The sequence below is a fragment of the Stegodyphus dumicola genome, chromosome 4 (genome assembly GCF_044657685.1).
Source record: "Stegodyphus dumicola isolate Sdum_Otavi_A_Nest chromosome 4, ASM4465768v1".
Classification (NCBI taxonomy): domain Eukaryota; kingdom Metazoa; phylum Arthropoda; class Arachnida; order Araneae; family Eresidae; genus Stegodyphus; species Stegodyphus dumicola.
In genome coordinates, this window is record NC_140771.1 from 51,220,078 (window position 1) to 51,233,166 (window position 13,089).

The following is a 13,089-nucleotide window of genomic DNA, read 5'->3' on the forward strand; positions in this document are numbered from 1 at the left end:
AATGACAATTCCAACAGAGTCATCGCCTAGTTTGTTATTCAACTTAAATCGTTCAGCTACCGAATTGGACGTGTTTCTCAAGATATTTCCAAAAAGTCTTATGATTTGGATCTCTCAATGCACAAACCAACGACTCGAAAAGTTAGAACAAACAATTTACCCAACAAACCCCTCTGAAATTATGTTTGTCTTTGGATGCATGCTTGTCATGTCTTACAAAAGGGTGCCGAAATTCTCTCATTATTGGTCATCTAATTCTTCTTTGGGAAACATAGCAATAAAAAAATGCTATTTCAAGAGACAGATGTAAAACGTTGCTGTCGAAACTATATTTTGCAGCACCAGAAAAGCCAGAAAATGCAAGTAAAACATATTATATTGACGAGGTTGTTTCGTGCCTGAAACAAACTTTCAAACAGTGCCGAAGTGAAAGCTCACTTCTTGATTTCATTGAAACACCACTTCTTGATTTTATTGTACCTCTTGCAGAAGCCTTGATGGCGTCCGGAAAGTTCAACGCATAGTATCAATGCCGTAGAGGAACTGGACGCCCATCCAAAACATCACAAAGCTTACTCAATGTTGGTGACCATCTGCCAGTAACAACAACAACAACAAAAAAAAAAAAAAAAAAAAAAAAAAAAAAAAAAAACATGATGGCGGTGCCGTAAATGTGCACAACAAAAGAAGGAATCACGCACTAAAATAATGTGCACGATGTGTAATGTCGCATAGTGCATTGATTGTATCAAACCATACCATTCATAATTAAATTTTTATGACTAGAAAATCATTGGTTTTTTTTACAAAATTACTCATTGAAGACTACTGGGACACATATGTCCTAGCGTTCAGGACTGATGGGACATATATGCCGCGGTCCTAAATCAGTGTTCAAAATTTTTCTAAAAATATAACATCTTAGTTTTTAGCATTCTAGTATGCCCTACTCATAGTTTATGTTATCACAATTGTTCTGTTGTAAAAAAAAAAAAAAAAAACTCGTCACGAAAGGGTTAGGGTTAAAAATCGCAGAAACTCTCAGATGTAATCTCAAATAAATCCTAAAAATATCAACTAATTTAAAAGTGAGAATTTTCATCTTAAAATTTCACTTTTGACTTAGTTAATATTATTTTAATAAACATAATATGTCTCTTGAAAACATAAATGTTCATTACCGAACTACATTTTTATATGAAAGACAATTTAAAGCTATTACGATGGTTTTAATTATCTATGCATATATCTTATTTAATCTATGTAAATTTAATTATATTAATTAAACTTCATTTTAAATAGCACACTGTGCATAGTTCATTTAAACTGATTTGAAATTATACAAAAACATATAAAAAATCCTTCAGATTAAACATGAATTTCCATCTATTCAGTAATTAGTTCAATATAATCTAATTTCAACCCCCCTCCCATCCTTATATAAAACACCAGTTTGCTGCTTTTCATGTTTAACTACGGGAGAAATATTCGGCATATGCTACTTGCTATTCAACTTAATATTTGATTGAAAGTTAGAGATAATTAAATTTTCTTGAATCCAAATCCTGAAAGGCTCTCAATTCCATCATACCAGAATAAAAAGAAAAAGGAGGAGAAATTTGATATTAAAGGTTTTTAAATTAAAGCAAGAAAATACATTTAAGAATACAATTTTTAAAAATATATCTATGCTTATTAAGAAGATAGATATAAAATTTAGTAAATGAGGTACATAATAAATATATTTTACACTTGATATTTATTTTCTCAATATAATTTGCAAAATTATATCTCAGTTTTTGCCCTTTCCCCAGAATAGTTTTAAAACGAAGCAAACACAGAGTGAGAGAATTCTAGGAGTTAATAGAGATACACACTAAACATGAAATGCTGAAATATCATGAGTGTGATCTCAGGTCCACTAAAATTGCAACAATCCTGTTCTCCCTCTCTCTCTTAAAACATCTAAAATAACATCTAATAATTTTTAAATAAAAATATATCATAAAGATGTATTTTAGCATTTATTACTCAAAACATATTGAATTTCCTTTCTAATTTGAATTAAGTAAATTAAAATGCTATAAATAATAAAAATACTATGAAATGCAATAACCGGTATAAAAAACATCTTATTTTTAACTACATTCAACATACACACACACACATATATATATTTTAAAGTATCTTGTTAGTTTTTACTGGCTATCTGGCAGAAAACTGTCCTTGAGAAATGTGTTTCACTCACAACTATATTACATATATACAACCTTTAACGTCTTAAAAAGAATATAAAACTTCATCAAGGTAACAACAGTTCTTTAGTTTTCCTATAAAGTGTTAATTAGAACAGTTGCATAAAAATAGTTGAACTGGCTAACAGCTCTGAAATATTTTTCAGTATTGATTAATTCCAAAAAGCCTCACCATGTGAAACTGAGGCATTTTTGGCAAAAGTACAAGAATAAGGAATGCAAAATTCACAAAAAAATGTGTCGAGTCATATTTAGTATAAAAACTCGTCAGGAAAAACCTGAAAATAAAAAATTTGAGTTAAAATTCGAAAGACAACTAATGTATATACAGTCAAAAGTCGTTAATTCGGACACCCATAATCCGGACCTCAAAGCCACAAACTTTCTGCGCATGCGCGTAACACCTTTACGGCTGCGACTATGCGTGTGCGCATGCGCAAAATACGTTTATGAATGCACGTTTAATGTATAACAGATGGTATAAGCTAAGCTAAAATTATCTAATTCAGTTAATGTTGCAGATTGCATTGTTCCTTAATCTTCGAATTGGATTCGGCTTATTATTTTTTGCAGACTGTTAGAGCAATTTTATAAAAGTAAGCTTGAACTTTCGATTATGTCAAATAGAATTTCTGATATATATATTTACTAATATGTAAAGGATCTACAAAGCGAAAGTATGTTTTGAAGTCCATTAAACAAAAAGTGGAATTGCTGCAAAAAATGGATAAAGGCATATACTTTGTTTATCTAAACTTTAACGTTTGTTTATCTTTAACGCGGTGGCGCGCAATGAATTGGAAGTTGATCTGTCAGCACTATCCTTATCTTCAGGGCAGATGTTTTTATTTTATTCCGCTTATAATTCCTTGCTAAATGTAGTATTTCATCTCGATGTACTCTGTCTTTGATATGATTTAAATCAAATTCCTCGTCATTATAATTCGCTTCCGATAGCGAAGAAAGTGACAGAGGTTATTGAAAAAGAAAAAATTTCGATTGACAAATTAGTCAGTATTCTGGACATAGCAATTATAGGACTTGAACAGCGGAACTTTGTAACTGAACAAGAAATTATGTCTGTTTATAGAATTAAAGAGAATGTATTATCACATAAAAAATGAAGCAACTTAAACAACTTACATTGAAAGAAATGTTTAATAAAGTAAACAAATAAATATTAAGCTTTTTTTTTTTTTTTTTTTTTTTTGTAAATTTTGATACTCTTTAGATCATAATTGTTCTTTATTTCATAAATTACGGTTTCATATTTTTAATTTTATAATTTCTGCATGCCATGTTACCAGATTTAAACTGATGATCTATAATCCGTAAAAATCGATAATCCGGAATCACCCGACGTGTCCGGATTAACGACTTTTGACTGTATATAAAAAAATAATATTAGCAGTGTAGAAAAGCATAGAGTTCAAATGCATTGTTAATTAAAGGCATTAGTTTCAAAAACTTCGTACCTTTAAATTTTTAACTTAATGATAATTTTAAAGCATTTTGAATAAAATCAATTTTATTTATTTGGAAACTGCTGAATTTACTACATTTAAATGCTTTTTAAAGCTGCATTCAAAACACAAAAAACACCAGGATACTTCAGAAAATGAAGGTTATTCCTAAAATGTTACTGATCTTCTTTATATATATATCCCTTTATCAATTTAATAGGTTAACAAGAAAAATAAACAAAATTTAATGAACCAGAATTACATGGCATTTTATAATCATACTGGTGGATATACACTATCAAAAAACCGCATTAGTGTTGTCAAATTTAATGATAAACAACATAAAAGCTAACTCTAAAGGGGCATTCCCACTGGGTAACAAAGTTAGTTCTATATGTCAACTAGCTCCGCTGTACCTGCAGTTCAGATTTTTCAACTTGTTGCCCTATGGAAAAAAAACTGGTTTTGGAGATGGGTTGGCTATGTCAATTGTGTTTGTTAGCTCAGATAAATCCCAGTGGGAACGGCTCTTTATAGTTGAAGTTGTTAGTCTAAGGGTGACGAAGAGAAAAACGCTCTTAAAAATTGAATGCAAAAAAATTCTGTAGGGGGAGGGAAAAAAAAGAGTATTAAATGAAAAAGACCAGAAACTTACTATAAGTTATAATTTTAAACTAATCAAAATATAGAGTAAGCAGAGCTCATGCAATTGCACTGGGAAGCAGAATTTAGGGATGGCAAAATTTTTTAAATCTTAGGAGACACCAAGAGGCATGAAGTCTATAACAAGAAGATATCAGAATATCATGTCACCACTTGATCCTCACCCTCTCTTACCACCTAAAATCTTACCTTCTCCTCCCCCCTCCAAGAAAAATCCAAAACAGCTTCTAGGGTTGTCAACAACTCACAGGAATTGGCGGCAACATTTTTTGCATAATATATAATGTATAAACAAGAGGCAACTAATATACAAATGTCTGAATTTTTTTTAAATGTTAATAATTTTTCATAGTTAAATAACCAACTTCCATAAGAAGTTATGCAAAAAATATACAGAAAAGTAATCCTAATCCAAAACCAAAACCAAATCAAAATTTGCAACCTTGAATTAATCCTTTCATTCCATTTTTCGGAATTATGTAGAGTCTCTACAGTTTGCTAGCATTTAAGCAGCTTCAGTGTCAAAGGATATTTTCTTCAAAATATGCTATGTAATGAAGGAATTAATGCTTGTAATATAACGTATATCCCAAAATGCCATTTACTTTAATGGAAGTATTGATTTTGCACTAGTAGCACTGATAACTTAGCTAGAATATAAATGGTTTAAACAAGATTTCAATTAACAAAAAATATACACCACAGAACAAGTCCATACACAGTCTACATTTTCACAACCTCTGGTTGTACACATATACAGCGGAACCTTAGATTGTGAATTTACTGATTTACAGGACTATGAATTTGGCCTGGAAGAAATTATGGCCAGATTAGGTTGCAGAGATGCTGAATACTTCGACAACTAGAACTTTTTTTGTTATTTGTGATATTGTGTTCATAGGTAAAACCAGGGGCTTAGTAGTTAACAGTGAAGATGAGAGGAAGTTACTGGAGAACCATAAAAATAAGCTCAACATGTAACAATAGTGCACTGATAAAGAAGCAGCAAGCTATAGAATAAGTATTTTCAATAGCACTACCACATTTCATTTTTGTGACATTTTAAAACTTACACGGCTTCACATGGGGTAAGTTTTCAGCGAAATGGAAGTCCAGCAAGTCTCAAGCAGAACTGAGTGGTGCTAAGAGTCAAAGGAAAAGTGACATGACATTTTTAAGGAAAGGGATCCAAACAATAACAGCTTTTTCACTGATCTTTCTCATCATTTTGCACTTCTGCAGACTACTCTCCTTTGTACAGTAGGCTAAAATTAAGTTTTCATTTAATTTAGTTTCTTAATATTGTATTTATCTTTTTGTTTTAGACGCAATAATTTTGTATTAGGAACTTGTGCACAAAGTACTCTTGAAATTTTAAATAAGCAATTCAGCAACAAATTGATGTATTTTACATTAATTCCTATGGAAAAAATCATTTTGTTTTATGAACATTTTGGCTGAGAAATGGCCTTCAGAAATGAATTAAGTTTGTGAATCAAGATTTTACTGCATTTCCAATTACAAAAACGTTTTAGACGATGTATAAGCTCAGATACTTACTTCAGACAATAATGATTTCAAATTTGGGAATGGAAACTTATTATTAACCAATAGAAATACATCTACATGTAAAATGAAATAATTATGCACTAAACTTTCATCTTACACATATCACACTCCCGCTCTTGTTTGCCGTCCTGCGAACACACTGCTGCTTACTTCTCTTTTATCAATTACATTGTCATAATAATTTAAAAAGGCACAAATGTGATCAAGATCAAAGGTGCAAATTGGATCCTTCCCACTGTATAATCCAGTTTAAGAACAAACTTCTCGTAAATTGTTTTGTTCAGAAATAAAACACGTTCAAGTGGCCATGCAAGCTGCTCCATCAACTTGTAAACATACATATAATATTTATTTAGCTATATAATAATTACTGGTTAAATTACTGATGAAACTGGTTTGTATCTACTAGATTTGTTTTACATAGGATAACAAAATGTTAGCCTAAGTTTTGGGCTTCAAAACCTTTTGAGAAATTGTTAATCTCAGGCTACAAAATTATCCTGAACTTTCACAGCTTAATCTGCACAAAGTTTGTTCTTTTGCCTGTGATAAAATTGTTACTTACTTATGACCATCCTGAATCTTAATACTTTGAGATTTTGAATTACTTTAATTTTATATCTTTTTATTATGACAAACACTACATTTTTCAAGATAAATTTCACTTTATAAGAAGTAAAATATTAATGTATTGTGAAAGTCTGCAGAAAAGACATGCTATCAACATTGCCAGAAGATGTTAGTCTCTGTGAGAGATACGTATAAAATGCCTATGATCTGAAAGTGAATATCTCAGAGTTCTCTGAAAAAAAAAAAAAAAAAAGAAGCCAGTAAATCAAAAGTCAAGGTAGTAAAAATTCTTTTCTTTAATAACTTCAGCACTGTCCATTACAAATTTTTGCAAAGTCCACTCTCAATGTTGTGCACTACACAGAAGTGCTTATGTACACTGCACAAAAAAAAGGGGGGGGCAGTTCTATATCTCTAGTTCTACTGGGCTGACTGACAAAATTAAAATTGTGTTCTTCATGTCTCGAAAGTGCGAATTAGGATATATATTAGATTTACATATAGCACTATTCTAACATAGGTATTTTGACACAAAATTGGACTTTTTCTGAAATAACATATATATATATATTTTTTTACATATTTCGATTCTATGACTCAAATTAAACCTAAATATTAAATTTTGTAAAATTTGGTGCGAAATTTACGGAGAAACGCAACAGTTTATGCTGCCGCTTTTTTTTTTTTCAGTTTGGGCTAAGAATAAGTTCACTTGGCTAACTTCTTTATATATGGCAACCTACTTTCATTTCCCTTTTTACATTGTGCATGAGCGGAAAAATTCACTGTTGTTCCTTCTTTCAAATAATGTTCTTTATATTATATTTTTAATTATAATTGTTATTATTTTAAGTAATTTTTTCTTTTTTGAATTTCATTTTAATTGTTTAAGTTGCATAGTTTCTTTCAAATAATTGCTTTAAAAATGTCTATTTACTCATTCAAACTGTGTAGATTAAATAAAAAAAAAAAGTGCATTGTTTATTTATTTTTTGTCAAATAGTTTTTTTATACTATATTTCTAGTCATAGTTATTATTTTAGGTAATTTTTAATTTTTTTTTACTTTTATTTTAATTGTTTGTATTGCATTGTCTCTTCAGATAAATTCTTTTTTAAATTTTCTATTTATTCATTCGAACTGAGCATTTTAAATATATTTTTTAATATAAATTTTCCAGAATTTGATTTTTATTTATTTGAATCACATTTCTTTCGGAAGAATACTTTGTGACCCAGACTATGATGCATTTGAAAACTGCATATATTAAAAGAGAAAATGCAGTAAAGCACAGTTAACACACCTTTCAGAGTTCCGTTCAGAAAAGATATATAAATAAGAGAGATGTATCACCGACATTTTAACTTAGGAATACTTGCATACATTGCTTTAAACAGTTTTAGCATTGTACCCATTGCTTTACACAATTTTATCATTCTTATCAAATATCATAAGATTAAAAAAGTTTTAAATTAAAAAAAAAAAAAAAAAGAATACTAAATTTTAGGTAAAAATTAATTTTTTCTTCTTAATGGCTTACTCTTTCTCTTCAGGCATTCTGCAAGTATGTTAATAAGCATCCAAATTTTCAAAACATCTTGGTCTTTCTGATATTCATTTTAAATAAAGTTATCGCCTTCCATTTCATAAAGGTCGAATGGTAAAGTCGTTGAACACTAGCAGTTCGCTCTGGGGTTTGAATCCCAGCAAATGGACTGTTTGCATAAGCGTCTTCGTGGTTTTTCTCATGTGTAACGTGTATGCCAGCTGGTTTCCTTTAGAAAGTTCTTTACGAATGCATCCTTCCTTTTAGGCAGGTAGCCTTGCTTTGCTGTAATGTAATAATCCATTTCATCAGTATTTGATCACAGCCTTTATCAGTCTTTAGAGGTTAAGCATTTTAAAGTCATGAGGTGAAAGAAAAAAACTGGTTCCATTAAAAGAGAAAACGTCTTTTAATGATATCAATATATGTTTTAGAGACATTACGATTTTTTGGAAGCAGGAGACTTGAAAAATGAGCAGCGAGTTCGCCAGGAGTCGAACCATGGACTTCTCAAATATGCACTGAGCGTACTGACCACTACACCACAAAGGCAAGCTAATAAGGCAGGAGAATAACTTTCCCCTTTTAAAGGGCGACCAGGGATTAGGAGACTCGGTCACCAAATCCTGGTGGTGAAGAATCATCATTAGTTCGGGTGCCCCAGTAGAGACTTTTTTTTTTGAAGCAGGGGAAATGAAAAATGAACAATGCCCTCACTGGGAATCGAATCACGGACCTCTCGAATACGCACCAAACATGCAGACCACTACACAACGAAGGCACACTAAGAAGGCAGGAGTACAATATCTTATAACGAATGTCATTGGATAAATTCCTGAATCTTCAAATAATTCAACTGAGAAATCATGGGATATTCCATTTATGATACGATATGATGTTCTATGGCGTAATTTAAATTTATACAACCATATAGTCGAAAACCAGTATTTCTTCAATTTAATCTGCAATGATATGTTTTTTGTCTTTTCCGTTAGTACTAACTCAATTGCTGCTGTGCACGTCCAAGTGTTTTCTCTTTGAACAACCAACTTCCTTGAAGTAGATTGCCCTTTAAATTTTTGCTTTTTTCCCCTAATTTTCTTTTTTACTTCTAAATTTTTTTCAGTGCTGACACAAGAAAATTAAGAATTTGCGATAAATTCTGCATTCTTGTCAAATTTTTTAAAATATCCATTGCATCAAATGCGCTTCAGCTGAAGATAGCTTTTCATTTCCTAGACATTTTAACTATAAATATAGTTTCAAGCAAAGTCCAAAGGATAAATATTTTAATTAAAAGATTTTTGTTAAATAAAAAAGAAATAAACCACTCTAGCAGCACTTTTCCTGAGTGACCCGATTCTTATATCAGGTGCAAACAATTTAAATCATATTATTTAGAATTTTAAAGACTAATAATTTCTACATTAAAGAACATGTTTTTTATATAATCTACAACACGAGAGAAAATTACTACTTAAAACATTCTTTCTACGAGGATTCATGTAAAAATTTATGTTTATATATATATATTTTAAAGCTGAGACATGACCCAAACTATCAACCTCCTGCTTGCTTAAAAACTTTGTGAAAATAAACATCAAACGAACTTTAAGTAAAGTTAAAATGAAGTTAAAGTAAAGTAGCAGACGATAACAAGGAGAAGATAAAATGTACTCTTACAAATATTAAAAAAAAAAAAAAAAAAAAAAAAAAAAAAAAAAAGAAAGAAAGAAATTTAAAAAAAGTTTAAAATTTGAATATCATCTTTAATTAAAAAAATAACTTTTCATATAGTATTAATAAATATTTGTTACGCATCATTGAGAAAAAACATTTCATATAATTAATTCTCTGCAAAAATTTGTTTGAAATTTAAGGTTAAAAATAGCTGTGGCAATTCACTGTAACAAAATCCATAAACCACATTTGGCGTTATTATCTCTAAAAAAAGGAGATACCAAATTTCAAAACATGAAAATATGTAAATTTATGTATATCTTAGAAAATTTTGAATAAAAAAACCTCTAATTTTTTGCAGGTATGCTTAGAAATACACCTACTTTAAGATGAGGGTAAAAATTTTATAGGTTATAATTCAGAATTTTTTTCGAAAAATTTATAAAAATTATTCAAAAATACAAATTTTAAAATAAAACATAAAAAAATATGTGAATTTTATTTGAAATGAACTTAAAATTTTGAAATGCTAAAGGAAGAATCAAAACGTTTCATAAAAAAGAGATACCTAATAATAAAATTAATAAATATATACCAAATTCAATTAACATTGAGGAGCTAAAATTTTGAGAGGTAATGTTTTAAAAACTACTTATGCGATTTTTACAAAACTTTGCAGTCTGGCATAATTTGAATTGTAGAATCGAAATATGTAAAAAAAAATTGTATGTTATTTCAGAAAAGGTCCGATTTTGTGTCAAAATACCTATGTTAGAATAGTGCTATAAATAAATCTAATATATATCCTAAGTCGCGCTTTCGAGACATGAAGAACGCAATTTGAATTTCGTCAATCGGCCCAGTAGAATGGGAGATATAGAACTGTCCCTCTTTTTTTTTGCAGTGTACAGAGGAATATTTTGGAAGACAATGATATGTGAAATGAAGTACCCTGTGGACTATACACAACAACAATGCTCCCTGACATGATACTGAAGGAACTTTTGTAGGGTTTGCATAACAAATTTATTTTAAGTTTTCCTGTTCTCAACTTCTCAAACTTCCCCTCACAATCTCTCACCAGGACGTAAATTTAAAGTTAAGTGAAGTGCTATTTGATCGGGTGATTATCTCAGTTTATTCAAAGCGTGTTTCGCTAGCCCAGCAGACATTTCGTTGTTATTTCGCGGTCACTCTAGTGAGCCTTTTAGCCTTATCAATTTAGTATCACGCCAGTTAGATTTCTGTGAGTCATCTCTTAAGAGTAATTTTGAAGTGCGTTCTTGCACTCGTTTATTTTTCAGATTTGATTTGTATTCTAGTCTACGTTTAGTTATCACAAATGAACGGTGTTTTGTAATGCACGAAGTCCGTGCTTTCTGTTAATTTAGTTTGAGTTAATAAAGAGTTATTTTGCACCCTTCTTCCGTGCTGGTATTTAATTCACGCCTGTGCGAGAATTCGCCAGGTTCATTGTAGGATCTAAGTTAGTCTGTGTGGATAAGTAGAGATAGATCTTACACTTTTAGTGAAGAAACCGATTCTTACCATACCACAATCACCTTACCAGGTCAAAATGGATTTAGGAAGTCAAATTTTTCAGACCATTCAAATTATTGATTATGATATAATGGTTAGCCTATGACAGTTATTAAACGAGACATTTCTCCTGAAGATTCGAGAAATGGAAAAGCATTGGAACAAGCATATGTGTCTCAACGGATGTTACCTGAAAGGTGATCAGATAATAATTTTATTTCATTTCAAATAAGACTGCCTTATAAGTATTCTCAGGTGCATTAAGTACACATTTTGGAATATCTTTCTGAATATGTGGATATTCTTGAAGTATGGTGAACTGTAAATATAACCTACAACTTTAAATTAAAAAGTGACAGAATTAACAAGCAAAAATAATTATGGGATATACAAAAGGTTTCTATGCATACAAGATAATTGGCACTACAGTCAAAAACTTTCTTGTTGCTGTAAATTGCTCTCCATTATCAATCTGTTCCCAGTGTGTAAGGTACCGTACTTTTCCTTGATCAGCTGTTTCCCAAGGAGTACCTTTCACAATATGTAAAATGATGAACATAGCCTAAAAATTTTAAAATGAATTAATTTCAACATTTGAAAAACAAGAAAATATAGTTTTTCCAAGTACAGTAACCATATAATCAAAAATTAAAAAATCATAATTTTCAGAAATTTGCTAACTATAATAACAAGAATTTTACATACATACTAAACTTTGATTAATTCGGACACCCATAATCCAGAATGATCTATAACCCGGACCTCAAAGCTACAAACTTTCTGTGCATGCGTCGTATTGACTTTACGGATGCGCATAATACGTTTACGTATGTGCGTTTGATGTATAACGGACGGTATAAGCTAAAATTATCTAATTATCTCAGTTAATGTTGCAGATTGCGTTGTTCCTTAATCTTCGAATTGGATCCGGCTTATTATTTTTTGCAGACTGTTAGAGCAATTTTATAAAAGTAAGCTTGAACTTCCGATTATGTCAAATAGAATTTCTGATGCTGGAGCTCCCAAAGGATATACAAAGTGAAAGTATTTTCGATGTCCATCAAACAAAAAGCGGAATTGCTGCAAAGAATGGATAAAGGCATATCCTTTGTTTCTCTAAACATTCCGAAATCTGTTTATCAATTTCACGCTGCTCTACGGCCAGGGAGGGGGGGGCACCGCAGCGCGCAATCAATTGGAAGTTGATCTGTCAGCACTATCCTTATCTTCAGGGCAGATGTTTTTTTTCCTTACTAAATGTAGTATTTCATCTCGTATTCTCCGTCTTTGATATGATTTAAATCAAATACCTCGTCACTATAATTCACTTCCGATAGTGAAGAAAGTGACACAGAGGTTATTGAAAAAGAAAAAATTTTGATTGAAAAATTAGTCGGTATTCTCGACACAGCAATTATAGGACTTGAACAGCGGAACTTGGTAACTGAACAAGAAATTATATCTGTTTATAGAATTAAGGAGAACCGTCGAAAGAAATGCTTAATATAGTAAAAAAATAAATATTAAGCTTTTTTTTTTTTTTTGTAAATTTTGATGCCCTTTAGATCATAATTGTTCTTTATTTCATAAATTACGGTTTCATATTTTTAATTTTATAATTTCTGCATGCCATCTTACCAGATTTAAACTGATGATCTATAATCCAGAAAAATCGATAAACTGGAATCTCCGAAGCCCCACGAGTCCAGATTAACGACTTTTGACTGTATATATATTTGTAATAGCCTTACAAGTCTATCAATTGAAAACAAAATATGAAACTCTTCTAAGAAAAACTTCTTCC

The 13,089-nt window shown here is 30.6% G+C and overlaps 1 protein-coding gene across 3 annotated transcripts in view; it reads right to left on the bottom strand.

Annotated features, from left to right (window-relative positions):
- Nucleotides 1-13,089, bottom strand: part of ORMDL (sphingolipid biosynthesis regulator orosomucoid 1-like) — a 65,097-nt gene that overhangs the window by 6,760 nt on the left and 45,248 nt on the right. For 2 of the 3 annotated variants that reach the window (XM_085814841.1, XM_085814839.1), the window contains exon 3: nt 11,696-11,847. In XM_085814841.1, coding sequence (XP_085670967.1) covers nt 11,696-11,847 — 152 coding nt within the window. Of the gene's footprint in view, nt 1-1,405; nt 2,534-11,695; nt 11,848-13,089 lie in introns of those variants that run through there. The other variant, XM_085814840.1, reaches the window with a different exon arrangement.